This window comes from Balaenoptera borealis, assembly GCF_965194805.1.
Source record: "Balaenoptera borealis genome assembly, chromosome: 8".
NCBI classification, from domain to species: Eukaryota; Metazoa; Chordata; class Mammalia; order Artiodactyla; family Balaenopteridae; genus Balaenoptera; species Balaenoptera borealis.
Window position 1 is genome coordinate 41,425,849 of NC_138865.1, and position 24,096 is coordinate 41,449,944.

At 54.1% G+C, this 24,096-nt stretch overlaps 3 protein-coding genes across 6 annotated transcripts; all 3 read left to right on the top strand.

Moving 5' to 3' along the window:
• The first annotated feature begins 42 nt into the window (after positions 1 to 42).
• On the top strand, positions 43 to 13,805 carry ARID3C (AT-rich interaction domain 3C). Of its 2 annotated transcripts, XM_082401742.1 has the most exons (8): positions 5,915 to 5,959; positions 6,751 to 7,140; positions 8,985 to 9,057; positions 10,862 to 11,045; positions 11,196 to 11,485; positions 11,853 to 12,035; positions 12,268 to 12,357; positions 12,815 to 13,805. In XM_082401742.1, the coding sequence occupies exons 2-8, from the start codon at positions 6,823 to 6,825 to the stop codon at positions 12,913 to 12,915; spliced, it is 1,239 nt and encodes a 412-aa protein (XP_082257868.1). In that variant the 5' UTR covers positions 5,915 to 5,959; positions 6,751 to 6,822; the 3' UTR covers positions 12,916 to 13,805. The 2 variants fall into 2 exon arrangements, with proteins under 2 accessions (XP_082257867.1, XP_082257868.1); XM_082401741.1 differs by lacking the exon at positions 12,268 to 12,357 and having other exon boundaries at positions 43 to 5,959.
• An 83-nt stretch (positions 13,806 to 13,888) lies between these two features.
• Positions 13,889 to 20,302, top strand: DCTN3 (dynactin subunit 3). 2 transcript variants are annotated; one of them, XM_082401749.1, is made up of 7 exons: positions 13,889 to 14,046; positions 15,283 to 15,367; positions 16,049 to 16,135; positions 18,014 to 18,097; positions 19,058 to 19,116; positions 19,725 to 19,784; positions 19,976 to 20,302. In XM_082401749.1, the coding sequence occupies exons 1-7, from the start codon at positions 13,951 to 13,953 to the stop codon at positions 20,063 to 20,065; spliced, it is 561 nt and encodes a 186-aa protein (XP_082257875.1). In that variant the 5' UTR covers positions 13,889 to 13,950; the 3' UTR covers positions 20,066 to 20,302. The 2 variants fall into 2 exon arrangements, with proteins under 2 accessions (XP_082257875.1, XP_082257876.1); XM_082401750.1 differs by lacking the exon at positions 19,725 to 19,784 and having other exon boundaries at positions 19,946 to 20,302.
• A 544-nt stretch (positions 20,303 to 20,846) lies between these two features.
• RPP25L (ribonuclease P/MRP subunit p25 like) lies at positions 20,847 to 23,470 on the top strand. 2 transcript variants are annotated; one of them, XM_082401743.1, is made up of 2 exons: positions 20,847 to 21,854; positions 22,653 to 23,470. In XM_082401743.1, exons 1-2 carry the CDS (start codon positions 21,639 to 21,641, stop codon positions 23,175 to 23,177), a joined length of 741 nt encoding a protein of 246 aa, XP_082257869.1. In that variant the 5' UTR covers positions 20,847 to 21,638; the 3' UTR covers positions 23,178 to 23,470. The 2 variants fall into 2 exon arrangements, with proteins under 2 accessions (XP_082257869.1, XP_082257870.1); XM_082401744.1 differs by lacking the exon at positions 20,847 to 21,854 and adding an exon at positions 21,871 to 21,892.
• Positions 23,471 to 24,096: the final 626 nt, after the last annotated feature.

The window sequence follows — 24,096 nt, forward strand, 5'->3', positions numbered from 1 at the left end:
TATGACAGCAGCTTTTTACTATATACTTTAGTGTTCCCAGGAATCACCTAGTAGGCTCGTTGACTCTACAGATTATTGTGCCCAGTCCCCAGAGATCAGTTCTGGGTTGAGGCCTTGAGATCAGCATGGTTAATAAGATTCTCTCCACCAGGTTTGAATGCCACAATTTAAGAAATTCAGGGCTGGGTGAGGCGGTGTGTGTCCTGCTCTTGGTCTCGCCTCTGCCAGTGCTGTTCTGGGCACAGTCCTGGGACTCCTGCCCTGGATGACCACGGGGTGGCAGTGTGCAGCCACTTTTGAGCTGAAAGGCATAGTCATTCTCCATCTGCTTTTTTCTAGGTTTCCAGGGTATCATGTCCACGTCCACCCAGAGCAGGAGTTCTTCCTCTCCAGTCTGCCTTTTCCAGGACCCCCCACTTCTGTGGAGGCTCCCGGGGCTGGGGAGCAGGCTCACTATCTGGTGGTGTCTAAGGTAGTGGGGGGCTGGGACTAGGATGAGGCCAGAGAGGTGCCTGAAGTACACACTCCCAAGGGTCCTGCACTTGCCTCACCCTCCTCCTGGCGCTGTTCTGAGGATGAGCAAGGCCCAGGCCTCTCACTTCTTAGGATTCTGGTATATTAAAAATGGAAGGAACATGATTATAAAAAAATGTACATTCTAAAAATTTGACATTCTAGTGAGTAAAAATACAAAAGACTACATGTATAACCATCTGGAAGCAACATCAAAAGTCTAAATATGTGGCTCAGAATGAATGTGAGGCCCAGGCAAGGTGGCCATCCTGACACCTTACCACCACCACAGTGTTGGCCATGACAGGTCCTGTCTGGGGCCTCTCCATTTGATCACGGGTTGCAAAGCCAAGTCTCAGGATTTCTCCCACCCTGTAACCCAGCTTTGCCTCTAGGCTCAGAGCCCACATCTATTAGGGATGCCCCAGCTCCCTTTGTCATCCCTACCTTTCACATAGGACTAGGCTCCCAGGCTCCTCCCCATCTCTGTTGCTAAGTCCAGTGGTTATTTCTTCTCACTTTCATTTGACTCTTAAAAGACTCCTTTGGCTTACAGGACACTACTCTCTTCCTTCATTGCCTCCTTTGCTAGATCTGGCTCATTTCCTCAACCTCTCACTTCCCAGGTTTACACTGCTCTGAGGTGATCTCAACCATTTCATGATTTTAAGTACCATCTAGGGAATTCCCTGGAGGTCAAGTGGTTAGGACTGGACGCTTCCACTGCTGGGGCCCAGGTTCAATCCCTGGCCGGGGAACTATGATCCCACAAGCCCCACGGTGTGGCCATAAATAAATAAATACCATCTATATGTCTATATACTAGTTTTACTGAGATACAATTGACATGTAAGGTTTTATTAGTTTAAGGTATACAACATAATGATTTGATATATGTCTATATTGTGAAATGATCACCACAAGTTTAGTTAACATCCATCACCTCACATGGTTACAAAACTTTTTTTTCCTGTGATGAGCACTTTCAAGACCTGCTCTCTTAGCAACTTTCAGATATACAATATAGTATTATTGACTGTAGTCATTATGCTGTACATTACATCCCCAGGACTTATTTATCTTAAAACTGGAAGTTTACCTTTTGACCACTTTCACCCATTTTCCCCCTGGCCCTGCCTCACCCCTGGCCTCTGGCAACCACCAATCTGTTCTCTGTTTCTGTGACTTGAGTTTTTTTGTTTGTTTGTTTTTAGATCCCACATATGAGTGAGAACATACAGCATTTGTCTTTATCTGATTATTTCACTTAGCATAATGCCCTCAAGGATGAATGAATAAGAAAATGTATATATCTACAATGGAATATTATTCAGCCATGAAAAAGAAGGAAACCCTGCCATTTGCAACAATATGGTTGGATCTTGAGGACCATCTATGTATCTTATGCCTAATTTTTTGTCTCACTCTAAACCTCCTCTGAGCTCAAGTGTTCAATGCGAACTGATTTCTCTCCCAATCCTGCACCTCCTGTAGTCTTCACTGCCTCAATTAAGGGTACCTCCATTTACCCAGCTGCCTAGGCCAAAAAACCTTGGAGTCATCTTGGATACCTCCCATTCTGTCACATTCTACATTCAAGACATCAACAGATCCTGTCAGGTTTATCTTCAAAACATATTCAGAATCTAACCACTTCTTGCCACCTCCACTGCTATCACCCTGGTCCAAGCCAGCATCATCTCTTGCCTGGATTACTGCAAAGTCCTAATTGAGCCTCATGCTTGCATCCCTTGTGGAGGGTTCTCCACACAACAGCCAGAGTCAGACTTTCACTCTTTGCTCAGACATTTCCAATGCTTCCCATCGCATTCAGTCCTTTCACTGCCTCCAAGAACCTGCTCCAAGGTCCATGTTACCTCTGACCAAACATCCAACCGTTCACCTTGGCCACTGTGTTCTAGCCGAGGGGCCTCCTTGCTTTTCTTCTGACACATCACACTTCCACCTCAGGATATTTGCACCTGCTGTTCTCCTGACTCCATGGCTCTTCCTCCCCTCCTTCAGTTTCTGCTCAGCGAGTCCTTCCCTTAACATTTGGGTAATATCAGCCCTTCTGTGTTGGTTTTAAAATACCTACAGGGGACATCCCTGGTGGTGCAGTGGTTAAGACTCCAAGCTCCCAATGCAGGGGGCCCAGGTTCAATCCCTGGTCAGGGTACTAGATCCCACATGCATGCTGCAACTAAGAGTTTGCATGCCACAACTAAGGAGCCCACCTGCTGCAACTAAGACCCAGCACAACCAAATAAATAAATAAATAAAATGAAATACCTCCATATAATTTTTGATACTCTTCCCTTTAAGAAGTGACGCCTAGGGACTTCCCTGGTGGCACAGTGGTTAAGAATCTGCCTGCCAATGCAGGGGACACGGGTTCGAGCCCTGGTCTGGGAAGATCCCACATGCCGCAGAGCAACTAAGCCCATGTGCCACAACTACTGAGCCTGCGCTGTAGAGCCCGCAAACCACAACTACTGAAGACCATGCGCCTAGAGCCGGTGGTCCGCAACAAGAGAAGCCACCACAATGAGAAGCCCACGCACTGCCAGGTAGAGTAGCCCCTGCTCACCACAGCAACGAAGACACAACTCAGCCAAAAATAAATAAATAAATAAATTTATTTTTTAAAAAAAGAAGTGAAGCCTAATTCCCTTCCCCTTGAATGCAGGCTGGACTTAGTTATGTACTTTTAACAACTAACATATGGCAGAAGTGACAGTGTATGACTTCTAAAACTAGGCCATAAAAAGCACTCTTCCCTCTTTAGTCACTCTCTCTGGGGGAAACCAACTGCCATGTTGGGAGGACACTCTGGTATGAGGTCCTCTCCCATGGAGAGGCCCACCTAGGGAGAACAGCCTCCTGCCAATGGCCATGTGAGTGAAGTGGATCTTCCAGTCCCAGTCAAATCTTCAGATGACTGCATCCCTAGCCAACATTTTTACTACAACCTCACGAAAGGCAGCACCACTCAGCTAAGCCACTCTCAAATTCCCTATCCACAGAATTGTGAAAACATAGATGTTTTTTCAAGCTGCTAAGTTTGAGTGTAATTTGTTGCACAGCAATAGGTAACTAATGACACCCTTCCCTTTCTATTCCCCCCAACCCAGATTTATTTTTCTCCATTTTACTTATCACCATGTGACACAATATACATTTCCCCCACTGGAATTATGCCATTATAATAAGGACTTTGTTTTATTTACTCCTGTGTCCAACAGTGCCTCGCATAAAGTAAGTGCTCAGTAAGTATGTGTTGGATTAATGGGTGTCTGGGTCAGTCTGTGTCTCTGTGAGGTATAGGATCAGAGGGGGCTATGTGTGGGTATGAGACAGCCTTTCCTCTTCACAGATGGAGAGAGAGAGAAACCAGGTTCCAGTCAGGTTATTCCTTCCCCTTTGCCCTTCCCAGTTGTACCCTCCTGGCTCAGACCCCAAAGGTGAATTTACTATGCTTGATTGATTCTTTTCTTTTGGGAGTAGCATCCAAGTCCCTTGCCCCTCTCCACCCCCTCCAAAGCAATCTCCAAACCCTCAGAACTGGAATTTCCCCAAGCCAGTTCCTACCTTTCCAACAGGAATCTTACCTTCATCTCTCTCCAGGCACTTCCTCTCTTCTGAGCAGCTAGGGAAGCTGGGGGGTGGGCAGTGGGGAGGCAAGCTGAGCACAGGAGTTGCCTTGGAGAGGGATGGCAGCGGAGGGGGCTGGACTCTGCCCCAGGAGAACTTAGACCACACCAAGCTACGGGGGCAGGGACATTGGATCTGAAGGTGGTTGGATCACCAATGCCTCTTGGTGGAAGTGGGGTCTGACTGGCTGTCAGACCTGAAATCTGAGTGGGTGGGCACTGGAGTGTGAGCAGGACTGAGCCTCAGTGTGGCTGGCCAGAGATGGGCCAAAGAGAATGTGGACTTAGTGCTACAGTGGGAGCTGGGCTGGGAACAAGGGTGGAGGCTGGAGACAGTGAGAGCAGGGAGCTGTCACCCACCACAAGATCCTGGTGAGAAGAGCTGGTGGTCCAGACCAGGGCAAGCTGGGTCTGAGAGGAGCAGACTCATTGGGAGAGGGTTGGGGAGGAGGCAAAAGTTACCCCTGAATTTCTGCCCCCTCGAGGAATCTTGGCCCTGAGACCAGTGTACCTCACTGGGTATGAATGAGGTCAGGTGGTGCTCCCCGGTGCTGAGTTTGACACAGCAGAGTTTCACACCTATGCCAGGTATCAATCCTACAGAGGCGTGTTGTTCACTCACACGCTTGGCATCACCTCCCGGTGACTCTCAATGCTTTTAGTAGGTCGATTCCCTTCCGCACAGGAAGAAACTGGGGAATGGATGAGGGTGCTTAAGAGGAGTGGGGTCCAGGGCTGCTAAGGAACAGCATCTCAGCATCTGGAGGATAACTGGGAGTAGGGTGGGCCTGGAGCAGTTGGCTAAAGGTGTCTGGAGCTAGAGATTGGGGAGTCATGCAAACATGGGTGGAGGATGTATGTGAAGATGGGCAAAATGCTGATCACCATTGAAATTCTGAGGATTGCCAGAGGTTCATTATATTATTCACTCTTCTTGGGTATATGTTTGAAAATTTCCATAATAGAACGTCAAAAGAGCTAAAAGCCGTGTGGCTTTGTACCTGCAGGTGGTATGTGTACCCTGCTGCTGGTGTGGAATGAGCTCAGAGACCTCTGAGTGTGTGGGTGCAGAAGTGAGTTCACCACCATGTGCGCGTATTGTGCAAACTGCAGCATGCGTGCAGTTGGGGACAGCACCTGGGCAGGGCAGGGGAGAAGCTTCTGTTCTGCCCAGGCCCTCCACTCTCACCCCAGCACCCCGCAGAGTTAGTCCCCTCAGATCACAGCCTGTCCAGGCCATTGGCGCTGTAGTATTTATGTAACCAAGTATGTGAGGCAGGGCGGCTGTGTACCTTGAACTTGTGACAGGGTGTGTTGGTGTGTGAACACGAATGTTTGTATGTGGATGCCGGGCACTGAGTACGGGTGTGGGGACCCCCCGCCCCCGGAATTGTGAGGCTGGGAGGGGCCCTGGTCCGGAGTTCGGTGGTTGTGGACTCCTCACTCTCCTTTGCACGATTCCCAGCAGCACTCCAGCGCCCTCTCCCCCCGCCCCGAATCTGGCTGTATGGAGGGTGGGAGACACCTGTTGGGGGGCTGGAAGCGGCAGAGCCCACCGGGGCCTCTCCCCCTGCGCCCCCGCCCGCCCTGCCCCTCTCGGGTCCCGCCCCCGCGGCCGCAGCCGGCAGAGCAGCGAGTGAGCGCCCCTCGGCCGGAGGAGCGCGCGGCGGCGGCAGGAGCGCAAGGCAGGGGCCCCGCACAGGGAACCGAGCTGAGACAGGGGCCGCCCGACAGGCGGGCTGAGCGGAGGGAGCGCCGTGGAGACGCCGGGGGCAGCGGGCCGCGCCAGGCTGGTGAGTGTGGCCGCGGGGAGCCTGAGAGCGGGCGTGGAGACGCGGCTGTCCCCGTCCCCGTCCCCGTCCCGGGCTCTACCCCCCCGGCACCCTCTGTTCCCGCTCCTCCTCGGTTCTAGTCCTCTGCGTCTCTGCCCCGTCTCTCCGTCTGTTTTCCCTGTCTCTGTCCCCCTCTATTTACTGTCTCGCCCTGTCTCTATTTCTAATCTCTTTCTTCTGTCTCTGTCTCCTGCGGCGTCGGTCTTTGCCTGTCTCCCTCTGCCTCTGTCTGTCTGTCAGTCTCCCTGGACTGCTTGTCACTCAGGTCTTTGATATTTATCTCTTGCTTCTCTATCTCTCTTACCTTCCCGGTCTCTCTACCGGATATCTCTATCAATCTCGTCTCTCCCCGTCTCTGTCTCTGTCTGATATTTCTGTCACTCTCCACCTTGGTCCCTCTCAGTCTCTTGTCTCTCGCCATCTCTCATTTCTATCCCCCTATCTCCCTGTCATTGTCTCTCTCCCTCTCTGTTGGATCTCTCTCTCCTCCATCTCTCTCTGTTTCTTGGACCTTGTCACCCTCGTTGATCTGCTCAGTCTCTACCTGTCCTCGGTCGATGTCTGTTTCTGTCTCTTTGGGTCTGGTCTCTGTCTCTCCTGCTCTTTTTACCTCTCTGTCCACCTCTGAGAAAGCTGTCTTTCTGTCTTTTTCCTTATGGCCCCCCTGCACTTCCCTGAATCCATAACCACCTCCCCTTGTGTTGGGGGCTTTGGGGGAGCGGGTGCAACACGCATAATTCTCTCTCCCACAGGCAGCCCTTTCCTCAGGGCCGCGCCTGGTGCCAGCCGGCCCACCAGTGGGGGGACTGCGCCTGGAAGCTGTAATGGAGGCCCTGCAGCGACAGCAGGCAGCCCGACTGGCCCAGGGGGTGGGGCCTTTGGCCCCTCCACGCCCACCACCACCACCGCCGCGGCCTTCCTTTCCTGGATCCTGGACCCTGCAGGCCCCTGACAGGGGGTTTGGGGAGGTTGGAGCTGAGGAAGAGGAGGATGCCCAAGAGGATGAGGAAGGAGAGGAAACTGGTGCAGAAGACGAGGCAGCCGAGGAGAGCCACCCAGGGACCCGGGGCACCAGCTCACCTTCCAGCCAGCTCCCTGGACCTCATCCCCATGAGTGGACCTATGAGGAGCAGTTCAAGCAGGTAGGACCCTCTCAGTGTCAGGCCCTCCCCCTTCTTACTCTCTGGGCAAAAGCAGAGCAAGGTGATCAGTAGCCCCCCCCCCCACCACCACCACCACTGCGCTCTGCAGGATGGAAAGACAGAGACATAGAGACCTGGAGAGAGACAGTGGGAAGACTGAAGGCTAGATGGGGACTGGGAGGGAGAGACAGACATGCTGAAACATGGAAAGAAGTGCGTAGGCACACCCCGTGAGGTGCAGGAGACGCCAAGAAACATGGAGGCCGACAGACTGGAGGTTCTTGGTGAAGCTGGAAGGGAAAGTGGGAGGGGTGCAGGAGCCTTCAAGAATTCTGAGGGAGGGGGATCTGGGGACCCCAGTGCCAGCACTACCGTACCTTCTCACACATCAAGTCACAAGGTCATATTCCAGTGACCAGTGGGGGTGTTCTGGGCTGTCTACTTCTGTCTTGGAAGTGGAATGGAGGTTGCCGCTCCTTTGGCAAGCTGATACCCACCTCTTCTCTTCCTTGTCACATTCTCCCCAGCCATGGCCTCTCCCTGGCCTGAGTTCTATGGGTGACAGTTCCCAGCCTGTGATGGCCACTACAGCCGCAGTGTGACTAAAGGGCTCCTGTGCAGCTGGGAACGACAAGACCTTACTCACAGGGCCTTAATTTGAGGTTCTTCATCCCTGTGGAACCCATCTGGATGTTATTCTAAGGCACTACTCTAGGCTGTCATTAAGAAGATGTTATGCAGGGCTGAGATCCTAGGTGTGCTATTCTGGTGGTGTTACTCGTAGGGTGTTGGTTCTGGGTATTTTCCAGAAGTGTTAATCTATGCTTAGACTCTGTGGTGTTAGTGTAAAACTGATAGTGTTACCCGGGGCTCTGTTACTCTGGAGATGTGACTCTAGCGACTGTTTCTCCTGGGTGTAATTCTGGGGATTATTACTTGGAGACTGTGTGTGTTTTTTGTGGGTATCCATCTAAGACGTAGGGCTCAGTTCTTGTGGGAGTGTAGATCTAAAGGTGCATCTTTGGGGTTTGTTACTCATGGGTGTTTTTTTGCTCTGAGAGTTTTTATTGGCGGGTGGAGTGTTACCTATGGGTGTTACACAGGGACTGTCACTCTGGGTAAAAGACTCTGTTACTTTAGGGATTGTCCCTCCTGGGGGGTATTTGAGAGCTGATACTGGAAGTAGAGCTCCAGGTGACTGAGAGTAGGTGGGATAACCCCTGGACCTTTCAAGTCCTGACCCTACATATCCTGGGTGATTCAGGGCCATTGCCTCTGTGGCAGCTTCTGTAGTGCAGGAAGCTGTTCCTGGAAGATATGTGTGGGCTGAGGGGCCCAAGGTTTCCATCCAGGAGCTTTTCTGAGCATCCACCCTGCCTGAGGGATGGGTTAGAGGCATCTCTGCCCCTCATCCCCACCCCTGGCACACAGACATGTGAACAGCAAGAAGCCCTTGCAGGTATGAATGAGTGAATGAGTGGCTCAGATATATCTGTTGGTTTCCTCAATGTGGAACACAGCGCCAGCCTGACTTCCTCCCTGGGGCTCTGGAAGGCAGGCTAAGCCTCCGTAGCTTTCTCTCTTCCCCTGCTCCCCAGATGGGTGGTTTGAGCTGCCCAGGGCACCACTGGCCAGTAGAGGGTCTCTGTGTGTATCAGGAAAAAAAGTGCCCACACCTGCCCCCAGGGGAGAGAACCCAATGCTCTCTCAGGAAGTCTACATTTCAGAACTTACTTACCCCTTCAGCTGGGGACCCTTAATCTGGGGGTTGGAGTCCAAAGGGTCCCAGGTGGTGGTGGGGGGCTGGGTAGCAGAGCTGGAAAATGACCTCAGTTCTTCCCCAGCTGTACGAGCTCGATGCAGACCCCAAGAGGAAAGAATTTCTGGATGACCTGTTTAGCTTCATGCAGAAGAGGGGTGAGTGGGTTGATGTAAGGGAAGGACCCCCACTTACCAGGTTTGAGGAAGGGAAACCCCAGGGTTTAGTCCTCAGTTTGGGTCCTTTTTGCAGAGGCCTGGGCTTGGCAGCACGTATCCTTTGGGCCCTCAATAGCGTCTTTAACCTCTGACCCTGCCCCCCTTCTCCACCCAGGGATTAATTAGTGGCCAGCCCACTGGCAGGTTAATGAGTGTGGGATCAATTGGGAGGGTGGGAGGGGGAACTGGTAGGAGGCTGGCCTGGGGTGGGGGGGTTCCCAGAATTGGGGGACTGGGATGGGAATGCCTTGGTCCTCTTCCCTGCCACTTCCTCCAGCCTTGTCTCTCCTCAGTTTCCTCTTGCTTCAGGCAGGAAACACCCAAGGTGTTCTGCATCAGGAAGGACTGGAATTAGACTGAAGGGAGGACTTCTCAAGGTGTAGGCAGGGGCTGTGGAGGAGAAGGAATTCCTTTCCAGGAATCTCAGAGCCAGAAGTGAATGCAAGAAGGGTCCAGGAGGGGATCAGGCTGGGCGGCAGTCCATCACTTAGGCTTCTCCCCAGATTCATGGGTCCGAAGACTGACTCATTATCTCTCTCTACAAAGCTAATTAACTCACTCCACGAGTGCGGCCTGATAAGCTGCTAATTAACTGGCTGCACTGCCCCCCTCCCTTAGTGCAGCTGCTGGCCAAAGTCCCTCAGGCCCCCACCCCAGGCCCAGCACCCCTTTTCGGGTCCCTTCCTAACCAGGAACCCTCCGTGGGGCTCCAGGTCCTTTGGCTCCCCAGGAAGGCCCGGTCATTCTGGTCCCAACGTCCCCTCCCTGCCCCTTCCTCCTGGTCTCCCCTCCACTGGGGGGTGGGGTAGGGTGGTCTCAGCAGATCCTAGCGCCCCCTTCCTCCCAGCTCTGCCTCCCTCAGGTCCCTGCCTTCCTCTGCTCCCTGTGCGGGGGGAAGGGATCCCGCGGGACCGATAATTTCCCCCCATTAATCAGGCCGCAGCTAATTGTTCGGGTCCAAAGGCGGCAGCGGAAGGGGACGGGATCGGTAAGGAATTAACTGGGGCCCATCGCTCAGCGCAGACAGGCCCCTTTGTCAGGACTGGCCGGCGGGGGCGGCGGGGACTGCGGAGTCGGCGAGCCGAGGCGAGGGCTGCTTCTTCTCCCATCCACCATCCCCCCGGCTCTGGCAGCCACCCCGGGCCGCTACTTAGGGGAGTCTGGCTCTTCAACAGTCAGGAAGTCCTTCCTATGGTCTACCCCAGAGGTCGGCAAACTAAAGCCTGCGGGCCAAATCTAACAGCCCATGAGAAAAGAATGTTTTTCACATTTTTAAATAGTGGAAAAAATTAAAAGACGAATAACATTTCTGGACGTGTGAAATTCGAATTTCAGAGTCTGTAAATAAAGTTTTATTGGAACAGAGCCGCGTTCATTCCTTTAAATATCCTCCATAGCTGCTTTCAGGCTGCAGTTGCAGAGTGGAGTAGTTCTGACAGAGACTGTTTGGCCTGCAAAGCCTAAAACATTTACCATCTATCTGGCCCTTTACGGAAGAAGTTTGCCAACCCCTGGTCTAGCCTCCCATCCTTCCTGCTACAATGGAGGCCTTGGGGGCTCTGTGGGCTCTGCCTGCAACCCCACCTCCCCATCCCTCCCTGTTCCCCTCCTTTCTTGACGGTCCCGCCCTGTACCTGGGGCTCACCCAGGCAGGTCCAGGCAGCCGACTCCTCGAGTCCCTGAGGGTGCCCGCAGACAGGGTCTCAGTCTTAATGTCCTGACTCTCTGCCAACCCCCCGACCAGGGACGCCAGTGAACCGTGTGCCCATCATGGCGAAGCAGGTGCTGGACCTGTACGCGCTGTTTCGCCTGGTGACGGCCAAGGGCGGTCTGGTGGAAGTCATCAACCGCAAGGTGTGGCGAGAGGTCACGCGCGGCCTCAGCTTGCCCACCACCATCACGTCGGCCGCCTTCACTCTACGCACCCAGTGAGGCCAGGCGCGCGCGCGCGAGCGGTGGGAGCAAGGCGCGGGAGGCGGGGGTGGGGCGCGGGGCGCGGAGGGCCCCGGGGGTTCGTGTCCGGGGGTGGGGCTTGATCAGCTGGGCCCAGCCTCCCACCCCACCCCGTCCGCCCCTAGGTACATGAAGTATCTGTACCCGTACGAGTGCGAGACGCGGGCGCTCAGCTCCCCGGGGGAGCTCCAGGCCGCCATCGACAGCAACCGGCGGGAAGGCCGTCGTCAAGCTTACACCAACGCCCCACTCTTCAGCTTGGCGGGGCAGCCCCCTCGGGCCACTCTTGGCCTCGCCTCGGGTCCCGGGACCGCCCCTCCCGCGCCCACGCCCGGCCCCCGCACTGCTCAGGGCTCCGCCTCCGGCCTGCCGGCGCACGCCTGCGCGCAGCTGAGCCCGAGCCCCATTAAGAAAGGTGTGAGGGGAGAGCGGCTGAACTTTGAGGGTCTCTGAGACCTAGGGGGACGCTGAGATATAGGGAACATTAAAATGTGGGAACTCTGAGGTCTGGGAGCATCGAAGTATGGGGATAGTAAGGACTGACTTATTTAACAACCGAAAGCAAGGAAATCCCCCAAATTGTCTGGGACAAACCTAGTCAGATATATTGGCCTTTTGGGGCTCTCCAGCTTCAGAGCCTCTATTCGGAGACTGGATGGGAGGAGAGATTGAACTTGGTGCTTGAGCTTGGGTGACCTCCCTTGGTCCCAGGCCTGTGGGGAGAACCAGATGCAGAGACAGAGTTGGTTGGGTCAGGGGAGCTAAATGACCTGTTTTTTCAGAGGAGAGCGGAATTCCAACCCCTCGACTGGCACTGCCTGTGGGCCTAGCCTTTGGACCTGCGCGTGAGAAGTTGGCACCAGAGGAGCCCCCAGAGAAGAGGGCTGTACTGATGGGGCCCATGGACCCACCTCGACACGGCGCACCCCCCAGTTTCCTGCCCCGTGGCAAGGTTCCCCTGAGGGGTGAGGAGGGGCTTGTTGCTGAGAGGGCTTAGGGCCTGTGCAATGAGGGAGGACAGACCCATCACCCCATAGGCATTGGAGGTGGGGCAGATAGATCCCTCAGTAGACAACTCTGTGATTACAGGTGTGGGGCTGAATTGGAATGGGGGCTGTCTATAGGGATGGAGGGGGGAGCTTGTAAGTCTGAAGTCTGATTCCCCAAAATGTGACTCCCCTGCCCCCTCCTGGACAGAAGAGCAGTTGGATGGGCCTCTCAATCTGGCAGGCAGTGGTATCAGCAGTATCAACATGGCCCTAGAGATCAACGGGGTGGTCTACACTGGTATGGGTACTGCAGGCTGTCTATACTGGCATGAGGTCAGGGGTATTTACACTGGCATGGGGATTTTAGACTTTCTCTACTAGCATGAGGTTCAGAGATATCCAAACTTGCATGGGTAACATGGGGTTCAGGGGATTGCTACACTGGCATGGATTAAAGGGGATGTCTACATGGCATGGGATCCAAGGCATGACCTCTCTGGCATGAATACCATGGGATGTCTTGTCATGGGCCTATATATCAGTGTAAATATTTCTCGTTTACCTGTTGGAGGGTATCTGTATTGGCACAGGAGTCTCTAACTGACTCAAGGGGCTTGTCCTCATTGGTTGCAGCAGGGCTCTGTGTGTGGTGTTCTAGCAATCAGGACACTGACTTTTGTTTCCCTCTTCTGTTTCTTTGCCTCGCCTTTTTCTGCTTGTGTTTGCCCTCTACCATCTCCTCACCCCTTTGCCAGGCGTCCTCTTTGCCCGTCGCCAGCCTGTGCCAGCTTCCCAGGGCCCAGCCAACCCTGCACCCCCACCCTTGACAGGACCCCCTTCCAGCGTCTCACCCTGAGAGCTCACACCTGAAATTGAGAGTCCCAACCCCATTGCTGAGGGGGGAGGAGACACCCCTCCAACCCATTCTTCCAAGGTGCCCATTCTGGGACCCAGCCCTGGGAGGTGGCCACTCCCCCCCTCAACCATGCCATGTGGACTTGAAGCCAAAGAGATTTCTTCTGATGTTACATCTACCTCATTGCAAAAGGAGGGCACCTCCTCCCTGGCCAACTCCAGCAGCATCTACCAAAGAGTTCTTCCCCCGGTAACCCCCATCATCTCCTCATGTGCTCCCCTGTGTCATTATCCACCTCTTCGAGTCAGACCTGCTTCTCTTCAGGAGCCAGGTGAAGGGTTGAGTTGGGGTGTTGTGAAGATGTCCCTCAGGTCACATCTGGATAATAAAGCTGCGGTCCCTCCCTCTCCAGTGCCTCCTCTCCTTCTTGTTTGGGCCTGTGGGTGGGGGAGGAATTATGTGGTATACACAGGCTGTGTTGGGCCAGGGGTTCTCAGAGAAGACAGAATAGCAAAGGCCATGAGTAGGAGAGCTCAGTCTCATGAATCAGACTGCCTGAGTTCAAATCCCGATTCTGCCACTACAATGTTGAGTGTCCTTGGCACGACACTTAATCGCCTGAACCTTAGAAGACTCCAAAAGATTATGGTATCTCACGGGGCTTCCTACTATTCTATGGGAATGGACCAATCTTAGAATAATGGGTATATTTATATGTGCAACCGCGGAGAATGGGGTAGGGAAACCTCTTTGGTACCCTGGAATTTGGTGCCCTGGAATAAAGGCAAAGGTTGTCTTGATGAGCAGGGGCTGGAAGTTAGGGTAGGGCCTGACAGGTAGCCGTCGCCTAGGTTACCAGACAGCTTTTGACAACTTTCGTCGGCCCTGCCTGCCGCTTCCGGTATCGAAGGGCTGAATCGTGGCATCACTTCCTGTATGCAGGGGCGCCCGTCCACTCAGATTGGCCCGCCTTCTCTATTTGGACGGACGTCCCGCCCTCTGTCTGTTCCTGGCTGAGGCGGGGCGGCGGGAGCTATGGCGGCTGTGACAGATGTGCAGCGGCTACAGGCCCGTGTGGAGGAGCTGGAGCGCTGGGTGTACGGGCCGGGCGGGTCTCGCGGCTCGCGGAAGGTGAGCGATCTGGGGTCCAGTGGTCCCTCTCTGGGGCAAAGCAGGAGCGGTCTACTGGCCTGGTCCTCGAGGTGGATGCTACCGTTCTAGAGTCCCGTTGCCCGCAGCCCGGCCTTTAAAATAACAAAGGTTCGAGACTTCCCGCAGCATATCGGGCCCTCGGGGTCCATTCCCACGGAGGGCACTGTGGGCTTGAGGTGGGCTCACTGTGGAGACTCCGCCTTTGCCCTCGCGGGATAGTTGGGGAGACCTGACACGCTCGAGAAACTGACTAATGAGAGAGAGCTTCAGTAAGAGCTGAAGCCCACAGTGGAAGGGCCGTTGCGGAGCCCTGCGTAATTGCTAAGTGAATTGTGTAAAGAGAGGTCCATAGGACCCCAAAAGAGGCAGACCGGAGGTGGATAAAGAAGGCTCCAGGGGGTTAGAGGTGTGGTCTGGGAGGGCCAGGATTAGGAGGGGAAGGGATTGGGTACTGAGTGTTCAGATATGGACTGGCACTCCTTCCCACCAGTGACTGAATTTTGACAACTGTGCAGCTCAGTTTCCCTTCCATCCCCTTTTTAACTATGGAAAGACCTTTCACTGAAGGTGGAGTGTCAGGCACACCCTGGAGTTGAGTGCCTCAGAGGTAATGATGTCTGTTTGTACACTTCTTGTGGAATTAGTTGTCACTAGCAGATCGTGTCCCATGTGAGAACTGACTTCTCAGAACATTCTCTCCCTTTCACATCTATGACGCAGATCCTCCTGATTTTCCTCCTACCTCTCTGGCTGCTTCTACGTGGTCTTATTTGCCTCCGCATATATTTGACCCTTGAATATTGGCATTCCTTACCCTCTAACCTAAAACCTGTGTGAGATCATTCACTTCCATAGCCTCTCCCTCTATTCAGCCCTTTAATATTGGAATTCCTCATCCTCTACCCTTAAAGCCTAGGTAGATTCAGCCAAGAGGAGGGAATCAGGGAATAGATAGTATATGCTAGTGCCCCATAAACTCTAAAGTAGTTCATCACCTCCCCAGTCGCACTTGAAACTACCCAAAGAGTACATGATTATCTCCCCCTTCACACTGAGGATTCCCGGAAGGTAGGGTTGAATCTCTTTTAATACTAGAGAAGGGGACGATTGCTGGGACAAGGAGGTTTGGGCGTCTGAGGGAATGAGGGTTCTTTATCTCTTCCAAGACTTGAGCCAAGTTGTAAATCTTGGAATTAACTTCCACTCCCCCAATAGGTGGCCGATGGCCTGGTCAAGGTGCAGGTGGCTTTGGGGAACATCGCCAGCAAGAGGGAGAGGGTGAAGATTCTGTACAAAAAGAGTAAGTGCTTCCATGAGGTGCCTGCCTGCTCTCCTTCCCAAGCCTGTGCTTCCTGGTTCCCTGCCCAGGCTCTTCAGCCTAGTAGGTCACTGGAGTTGCCCTTTGGGGATAGCAGGTGAAGACATTGCCCTGATGAAATGGTGAATTGGGGTGTGCTTTCTACTTTGTGGTTAAACCCCAAGCCCATGGCAATGTCCTAAGTTATGGGATAAGAGCTCTGCCTGAAAGGTCCCCTTGGGGAAGGAGGGAGGAGGGGTATGGAATTTCCACAGGCAAGGTTCAGAGGCAGGAAAGAAATCAGGCACTGAGAGCCGCAGCCTTGGCTCAACCAGCCCTTTTTGATTATGTCAGAGCTAGCAACCTGTTCAGGAACTAGAAATCAGATAAAGCTCTGGCATGTCTTGGTGGCACTGAGGGGCAAGGTGCCTTCCAGCCTTGAGGATAGATCAGTGGGAATGCTGAGGGCCCCAGGGTTTTAAAGTTTGAGGCTGGCCAGCAGGTGATCAGAGGGTAGAGACAGGGAAGTGGGGATAGGGGACCTGGTGGAGGCCTGGTGGACACTGTGGGTGTCAGCTCCTCACTCAAGGGTCTCCCCAAGGCTGACCCCTCCCCTAATATCCTTCACAAGACAGATCCCCATTCCCCAACCTTATTCCATTTTCCATCTTGCTACTTTTCTAGTTGAAGACCTGATCAAATACCTGGATCCTGAGTACATTGACCGCATTGCCCTACCTGATGCCTCTAAGCTGCAGTTCATCTTGGCAGGTAGTGCTGGACAGTATGTGCATATGCATCTGGGGATGTGGATTGTGGGGGAAGTCGGGCACAGAGATAGCTTCCCTGCCGGCCCTCTCCTGGATACAGCCCTGGAAGCTGCTTTCTGGAATCTGGCCTGGTTCTGGACTGAGGCTGGAGGTGGTCCTGTGGTTCTCTAGTAGGCACTGGGTACAGTATACTTCAGAGCCAGCTGCAGACCATGGTGCCAGCCACAGTGGAAGCTACTCCGGTGTTCTATCTATGGCTTGCATCTAGGATCTTCCTTCGGAACCTTCCTCACTTCTGCTCAGTAGACATAGGAGCTTCTAGGAAAGGGTAGGGGCAGAGAGCATTGCATTTGGGAGAGGTGAGGTTATAGGCATGAGTTTCAACATCTTTCTTTCACGCGAGAAAGCGCTGGGATTTCAGAATTCTAGGCAGGAACTATTGTCTTAGCAATGTCTGCTTATCAGTTAGTTAGCCACTCCACGAGGTATGGTTTGCCAAGCACCTGTGTTTGTTCATGCATTCAAAAGTGATCATCTACTGTGATCCAGACTATCCTAGGTGTGAGGTATACAATGGTGAACCAGAACATACCTGAGCCACTGCTGTGGCTTAGACACCAAGTTCAGGAGGTCTTCTCCTGCTCCAATTATTATTATTTTTAATTAATTAATTAATTTATTTATTTTTGGCTGCGTTGGGTTTTCATTGCTGCACGTACACTTTCTCTAGTTGCGGTGGCTTCTCTTGTTGTGGAGCATTGGCTCTAGGCGCACGGGCTTCAATAGTAGTGGCGCACGGACTTAGTTGCTCTGCGGCATGGTCTCCCAGACCAGGGCTCAAACCCGTGTCCCCTGAATTGGCAAGCGGATTCTTAACCACTGCGCTACCAGGGAAGTCCATCCTGCACTGATTCTTAAGTCCAGCCTCTCCATGCCTCCCTGTCGCCACTGCCTCAGTGTTCATCCCCTTGTACATGAATAGTTGCAGTCTCCTAAGTCCTCTTCTTTTTTTTTTTTTTTCTAAGTCCTCTTCTTGATCCTAGTCTTCCCCTTCTTGCATGTGGTTCAGTATCATCTTCCCAAAACACATTTCCAACATGCTACTTTGTTTACTTTGGAACCTCAGTGTATGTGTGTCTCTCTCCCTACTAGGATAAATTCCTAATTCCTTAGCATGCCATTCCAAGCCTTCTATAGACTTCCGGATCTACCCTCCCATCTAGCTGTTTCCTGTGCTCTCCTTGCTCCAGTTCAGCCAAATGAATTCTTTTTCCTCTACTAATTGACAAGCATTCTTGCCTCCAAATGTTTGACATAACAGTCCTCCCTTCTTGAATGCCCTTCCCACTCTGCAGCCATTGAAACCCCCTGTGCACAGGGTCATCCCAGTCCTGTTTTCCTCACTGGACTGTCCTGTTACTGTCCCAGCTCTCCAGGAACTTGTAATTGTCTGTGCCTCTCAGATCCACTGAGCAGAACCTGCCTGGTAGTTTTCCACGTCTCCTCTTTCAGACCTTCCCAGGAACCCTTGCATGTGGGGACCCAAGTCTGAAGTACTTTGTTTCCCGTGGCCTAGGAGGGGCTCTGAGTTTGTTGATAGGAGGCTAGAGGAAGGGGCCTCAGAGTTAAAACTTGGAGAAAGGTAGGATTTGGAGGAACTTAGAGGCTCCTTGGGCTCAAGATAGGTCAGACCAGAGGCATCCAAGAGAGGTGGAGGCAGATTGGGGGAATGTGCACATAGAGAAGGGGGCAGTGGGCAGACCAGCTGCCCCAAGCTCCAGGCTCAGCCATCTCCCTGGCCTGGTCCTCGGCCCCTTGCACGGGGGTGGCCGTGCCCAGGCTCGCCTCACTGTCACTGCCTTGTCTGTTTATGCCTCAGAGGAGCAGTTTATCCTCTCCCAGGTTGCGCTTCTGGAGCAGGTGGAGGCTTTGGTGCCCATGCTGGACAGCACTCATATCAAAGGTACCTCTCTGGGGCTGCAGCTCCACTACTCTACTTGGGGAGGTGGGTGGATGGGCAGGACTTCCCTGGGCTCAGGCTAGCTCTGCTCCTTGTCTTTATCTCACCCTGGGGGTACCGGACACCTGCACTGGGATTAAAATTTCCAGGGCAGAGAGCTCAGCTTCAGAATGTCAGGCAGTTTGGCACTAAGGACACTCATGTAAGGCCAGCGGCCTCCAACTCTGGGATTCCTTCTGTCTTCTACCCCACCCCTCAGCATCTGTCCTTCAAGGTGCTGCAGAGCCCAGATTTTACTGTAAGAGTCCCTGCCAGGTGTGTCAATGTGTGTGAATTCTTCCTGCCACACTGCCTAGTGCAGTCCCTAGGCCTAGGTTTTGACAAGCAGTGACTTTAATTGAATCCAGATAGCCATCTCGTCTGTCTCTGGAGGTATTTTTCCCAGCTCCCCCTCCCTACCCCTGACCAGCTTCCTGCTGAGCATCTGACACCCTTAAGCTGTGGGCCCAGCATGGTGGCTGAGGCTCTGGGTGTTGGATTCCAGGTTGCCAGCTTAGGGACCTGGCATTCATCCTCAGCCCACCTGCAGGCTCCCTGTTCCCTAGGCCCAGCAGACCTGGTCCCGCTGGGCTGAGAGCAAAGGAACAGATCCCATGATAATCAAAGCTTTTCTTTACTTGGCCCTGCTCACAGCCCTGGGGTGGGTGTATGGGGCAACTCTGGGAACCCCAAGATTTTGTCTTCTTCTAGGGGCCTGCATCTTCCCCTCCCCTTTGGGTCCTAGAGTAAGACTGGGGTGGGCAGGGAGTCCCACCACCACCTCCAGAAGCAGTGGTCGATGAAGCTGGCGTTTGTTTAGCATCTCCACTCAATACTGTAATCCTACTGAAGACCTAATAGACTATTGAGCAGTCCCGGGGGAAGGCACAAGCATCACTAGGCAGTGTGCGTTGTGTTTGACAGCCGTTCCTGAGCATGCCGCCCGCCTGCAGCGCTTGGCCCAGATCCACATCCAGCAGCAGGTATGGGAGGGGAGAGGACTGGAGGGGAAAATAGAGGTGGTGAGGCTCCTAGTCCCCACCCCTGCCTCCTGGGGAAGCAGCCTCAGGCTTCCCTGATGTCAGCTTCAGGGGGAATTTAGGGTTTATCCTTTGTCTTCCATCTGCCTTTCAGAGGGAAGGGATTTGCCTACGGTCACATCCAGGTCTCCTGCCTCCCAGAGTAGGGCTACCCGGAGATATCAGAAGACTGATGTTGGGAGGTACCCATGAATTCCTGGGGATGATGTGTCCTTAACTATGGTGGAAGAGCTGTTTTTTCACTATTCCCAGGCCCTAGTGTAAAGGTCAAAGAGGGTTCAGAAATAGGGGACAGGGAGAAGGAGGCATATTCTAGCAGGAATATTTGCTTAAATGTGTGGTTCACCCCCCGTTCTGTCAGCCTTAGGACCGCAGTTAGGCTACCCATACTGGAGCCTGAAAGTGCCTCTTTAGAAATTTGCTCCTTTTGGCACTGGGGTTAAACATTACCTTTTCTAGGCTCTATGGGGAGCGAGGGTCCCTGATGAGGTGGGCAGTGGGAAGCGGGGGCTTTGTCCAACTCCTTTCTCTCCCACACCTTGGCTCCACAGGACCAGTGTGTGGAGATCACTGAGGAGTCCAAGGCTCTCCTGGAGGAATACAACAAGACTGTATCCTTTCTGCTCAGCCAGGCCCCTGAGGAGTGCTGTCCGGAGCCCTGTCCTTTTATTCCATTTCTAGCTCTGTCCCTCATCCCATCCCAACCAGCCTGTCTATTCTCCTGCTTCCCGACACTTTAGGCAGATGCAAACCTCTCCACTCCCTCTCTCAGATGCCTGTTCTCACCTTGACCTGCGACCAGACAATGCTTCTCTCCAAGCAGTTCGTGCAGTGGGATGAGCTACTTTGCCAGTTAGAGGCTGCCAAGCAAGTGAAGCCAGCAGAGGAGTGATGGCTGCTTCCCATCCTAGGGTGGGCCAGGGCAGCCAGGCTCCAGGCCCTGTACCCACCTGCCCTTGTAACAGGGCAGAGCAGAGGCAGCTCTGTATTTATTGGATTCACAGCCTACCCATCTGCATTCAGGTGGGGCTCTGGGGTCAGAGGTCTGGCTACTTGAGATTTGCTATTTGCACCCCCTCCCCTCATCAGTGTCCTGTTCCAGAGACAATAAACTGTACAGATCACTGGAGGAGTGTTAGCTTCCCGGTGTTGTATGGGTATGGTGGTGGGGATGAGGCTGATAGGCCAGAGTTGTTGGCCTTCCTACTAGTTGGACTGAGAGCTATGCTTGTCCTAGTCTGGCTTTCCGGGAGAGGTAGAGCTCTCAGGATGAATGCTCTCATTTGCTTGATGTGAGTGGAACATTCGTTTATGTATGCATTTATCCCGCATTTACCAAGTACACTCTAAATGTCAGATGCCATACCAGGTGGGGAGGACACAGGTAGGGTCCACCTAATTCCTGCCCTGTACAGGCTAGCTGGGGAGACAGTCAAGGAAAAGGGGAGGGACAGGTGGTACCAGGGTTCTTTGGGGGCACAGAAGAAAAAGGGATGTGGGAAGCAGCCCTGGAGGGTGACATGCAGGGTCTTTGAGAGCCAAGGGAGCAGCATGTGCAAATGCAGAGGGGAGCCTTTAAATTTCTCTCTTGGGAGCCTACTTGGTGCTATTATCCGAGAAGGGGAGACTAAAAGAGGTTTGGATGCAGGGGGCTTTTGGGGGTGGGCCGTGGGGGGCGGTGGTATGGTTGGAAAGGAGAGCATGTTAAAGAGCAGAGAAACTGATGGTCCCTCACTCCACCAAGTGTTTGCTGCCCCCGTGTGGTCTCAGGGACTGCTGTGGCTCCAGGCCCCTTTCCATCTGGCCTGCCCACCGGCCCACCGGCACGGTCTCATTGGCATCTCAAACTCAGCACGTCTGAAACTGGGAGTCATCCTAGACTCTTCCCTCCTTCTTCGTCCGAACAGTCGTCAAATCTACCTCCTGGTACCGTCCAACTTAATCTACTTTTCCCCATTCCCACTGCTGTTTCTCTGGTTCATTCTTTCAACAAATGATTTATAACAAATATTTGAGCGCTTATTATACGCGGGGCAAGGTACGAATCTCCGTGGACATGCCCCCGGGACTTTGCGGGCAGGAGTCACCAGCGGTTGCGGCCCGCCCCCGCCCGTGCTGCAGCCACAGTGCGCTGTGCACACGAACTGGTTTGACTTGCGCCTGACGAAAACCCCCCCGTGGTTCGCCAGTGCCCACGGGGTGAGGTCCTAGCTCAGAACTCGCTGGTCAAGGCTCTCGCCCTCGCAGCAGCGGCCACTTCAAACGGCACCTCTTGCTCTTGTCCAAAGCGAAAGCCGCTGCTCCGCCTTTGCTGCTTCGGTGTGCTCAACGGGTAACGCCCGCCCTGTCATCTTCTAAGGGCCAAATCCTCCGCATCCTTCGGACGCGGGACTCCTCCAACGGCCGCTCCTCTCCTCCGCAGGGCTCTCTCCGCCCCAACAGGAGTGCTCCTCGCCCGGGGCTGAATGGCTGAGACAGCCCGAGCGCTCCGGGTCTGCGCGTCCTGGCCCAGCTCACTCTCCGGCGTCCCCCCACCTCTCGGTTTGCGGGTGGAGGCGCTGGGGGTCCCCGCCCCCTCAGGCCCCGCCCCGTCCGGCGTGCGCGGCCTCGCGGCCTCGGCGCGCTCCCGGGCGGCACCATCTTGGCTTCGGATCGAGCTCGAGGAGTGTTCTGCCGTGGTGGTGAGAGCAGGAGCCCAGTGGGGTGGGGGCTCCTGGAGGTACGGGGAGGAGAGGGGAGGCCGGCTGCTGGGCCGCTGCGGCCTGCCGGGCAGTGAGGGCGGCCCGTGGCGGTGGGGACCGCGGAGCCCGGCCGCCGGCGAACTCGACGCCAGGGTTAGCCCGAGCGGCCCTCGGCGTCAAGCCCCTGTTCCCGAGTGTCTGAGTGACCTGGGTTGGGGGGATCGACCCTGGGAATCTCCGGGTGAGCGGTGCTCGGCCCTGTCCTAAGGGTCCCGGAGTGGGGGAGGGGGTCACTTCTGTTTTTGAGGAGCTTTTGGATGAGGGCTCTTGGCTCTGTGTCGGCGAGCTTGTGGCATAGGGGCTTGGCCCTGTCCTCTGGGGGCACGAAGTGAGGGGCCTTGTCCCTGTCACCCCTTGGAGAGCCCAGGGTGAGGAGCACTCAGCCTTGTTCTCAGGGAGTCTCGGGTGAGGGCCCGGGCCCTGTCCCCAGGAGCCCCAGATGAGGGAAGTTCATTCCCAGTGCTAGGGAGCTTGGGATGAGGGGGCTTGGCCAGCGTTTGGGGAATTTGGTCCTGTCGCAGGGACTCCGGGGTCGGGGGAGGGTTATGGCCCTGTCCAGAGGAATGGGGTACAGCCCCCTCCCAGGGTGAGGCAGGCGTGGCCCCCTGTCCTGGGGATGAGGACATATGGTCCTGTTTCTGGGAAATCTGGGATGAGGAGTGGGCCCACGTCCTAGAGAGCCAGGTTGGGGGTGGCCCAGGGCACCCTGCCTAGCATTCCTCTGACACTTCCCTGCAGTGGGTAGCAGGACTCAGACACGACAGCAGCCGGATGGAGCACTACCGGAAAGCTGGCTCTGTGGAACTCCCAGCACCTTCCCCGATGCCCCAGCTACCGCCTGATACCCTGGAGATGCGGGTCCGAGATGGCAGCAAAATCCGCAACCTGCTGGGCCTGGCGCTGGGGCGGTTGGAGGGCGGCAGTGCTCGGCATGTGGTGTTCTCAGGTTCTGGCCGGGCTGCAGGCAAGGCTGTCAGCTGTGCTGAGATTGTCAAGCGGCGGGTGCCAGGCCTGCACCAGCTTACCAAGCTGCGCTTCCTACAGACCGAGGACAGCTGGGTGCCAGCCTCACCCGACGCAGGCCTAGATCCCCTCACGGTACGCCGCCATGTGCCTGCGGTATGGGTACTGCTCAGCCGAGATCCACTGGACCCCAATGAGTGTGGCTACCAGCCCCCAGGGGCACCCCCTGGCTTGGGCCCCACACCTACCTCCAGCTCTGGCCCCCGACCCCGAAGAAGGGCTCGAGACACCCGGTTTTGAAGACTTGCTGGCAAGCTGTTCTCCAGGCCTGAATGTCTAGGATGGCTGGGCCTTCTTTGAGAAGCCTCTGTAACTGCTCAACACCCCCAACAAGACTTGAGTCTACGGAAGTGGGCCTCCCTGTCCTGCTTCCACTTCCCTCTGGCTTGTGGAAAGGGACTGCTATGAAGAGTGACAGGTGTGGAGTCTCTGCCGGGTTCTGGATTGCCTTCTACCTACAGTGCCTCTGATCTACTTCCTGACAGAGGTCGAAGGAGTGGGTTAGGAAATAAAGGTTCTGCCCATTCGTCTGATGAGCCTCTGCTTGGCCTGCTCTGTGGAGGTGGGATTAAGGGAGTGGGAGTCCCTGCCCTTGACCCCCAGGAGCTCACAGGCTAGAGACAGGAAGGGTAGGCTCAGGTTGGTGCTGGGAGGATCTAGAGTCGATAAGAAGCCTCAAGCAGTAACCTGACTCTGTCTAGACCCCTGGGTGGCTGTCTGCTTCCTGTTTTGGGCTTGTTTAAGGACTCTGCCAGGTCAGACATTTTCCTCCATCTGCAGCATATACCTCATTTTATTGCACATTGCAGATACTGCATTTTTTACAAAGTGAATGTTTGCGGCCAGCCTGCATTGAACAAGTCTGTCGGTGCCCTTTTTCCAGCAGCGTTTGCTTATTTCATATCTCTGTCACATTTCGGTAATTCTCACAATATTTCAAACTTTTTCATTATTATTATATTTGTTATAGTGATCTATGATCAGTGATCTTTTTTTTTTCTTTTTGATCAGTGATCTTTGATGTTACTACTGTAACGCACTGAAGGCTCAGATGATGGTTTGCATTTTCTAGCAATAAAATATTTCTAAATTAAGGTATGTACATTGTTTTTTTAGACATAATGCTATCGCACTCTTAATAGACTACAGTATAGTGTAA

Bases quoted from the DNA above. Each gene is read 5' to 3' on its own strand.
- ARID3C (XM_082401742.1), top strand. From the start codon at position 6,823: ATGGAGGCCCTGCAGCGACAGCAGGCAGCCCGACTGGCCCAGGGGGTG. The intron at 9,058-10,861 runs GTGAGTGGGTTG...CCCCCCGACCAG, and splicing joins TAGCTTCATGCAGAAGAGGG to GGACGCCAGTGAACCGTGTG. The intron at 12,358-12,814 runs GTATGGGTACTG...CCCCTTTGCCAG, and splicing joins CAACGGGGTGGTCTACACTG to GCGTCCTCTTTGCCCGTCGC.
- DCTN3 (XM_082401749.1), top strand. From the start codon at position 13,951: ATGGCGGCTGTGACAGATGTGCAGCGGCTACAGGCCCGTGTGGAGGAG. The intron at 16,136-18,013 runs GTAGTGCTGGAC...TTTATGCCTCAG, and splicing joins GCTGCAGTTCATCTTGGCAG to AGGAGCAGTTTATCCTCTCC. The intron at 19,117-19,724 runs GTATGGGAGGGG...TTGGCTCCACAG, and splicing joins AGATCCACATCCAGCAGCAG to GACCAGTGTGTGGAGATCAC.
- RPP25L (XM_082401743.1), top strand. From the start codon at position 21,639: ATGGCTGAGACAGCCCGAGCGCTCCGGGTCTGCGCGTCCTGGCCCAGC. The intron at 21,855-22,652 runs GTGAGAGCAGGA...ACTTCCCTGCAG, and splicing joins AGGAGTGTTCTGCCGTGGTG to TGGGTAGCAGGACTCAGACA.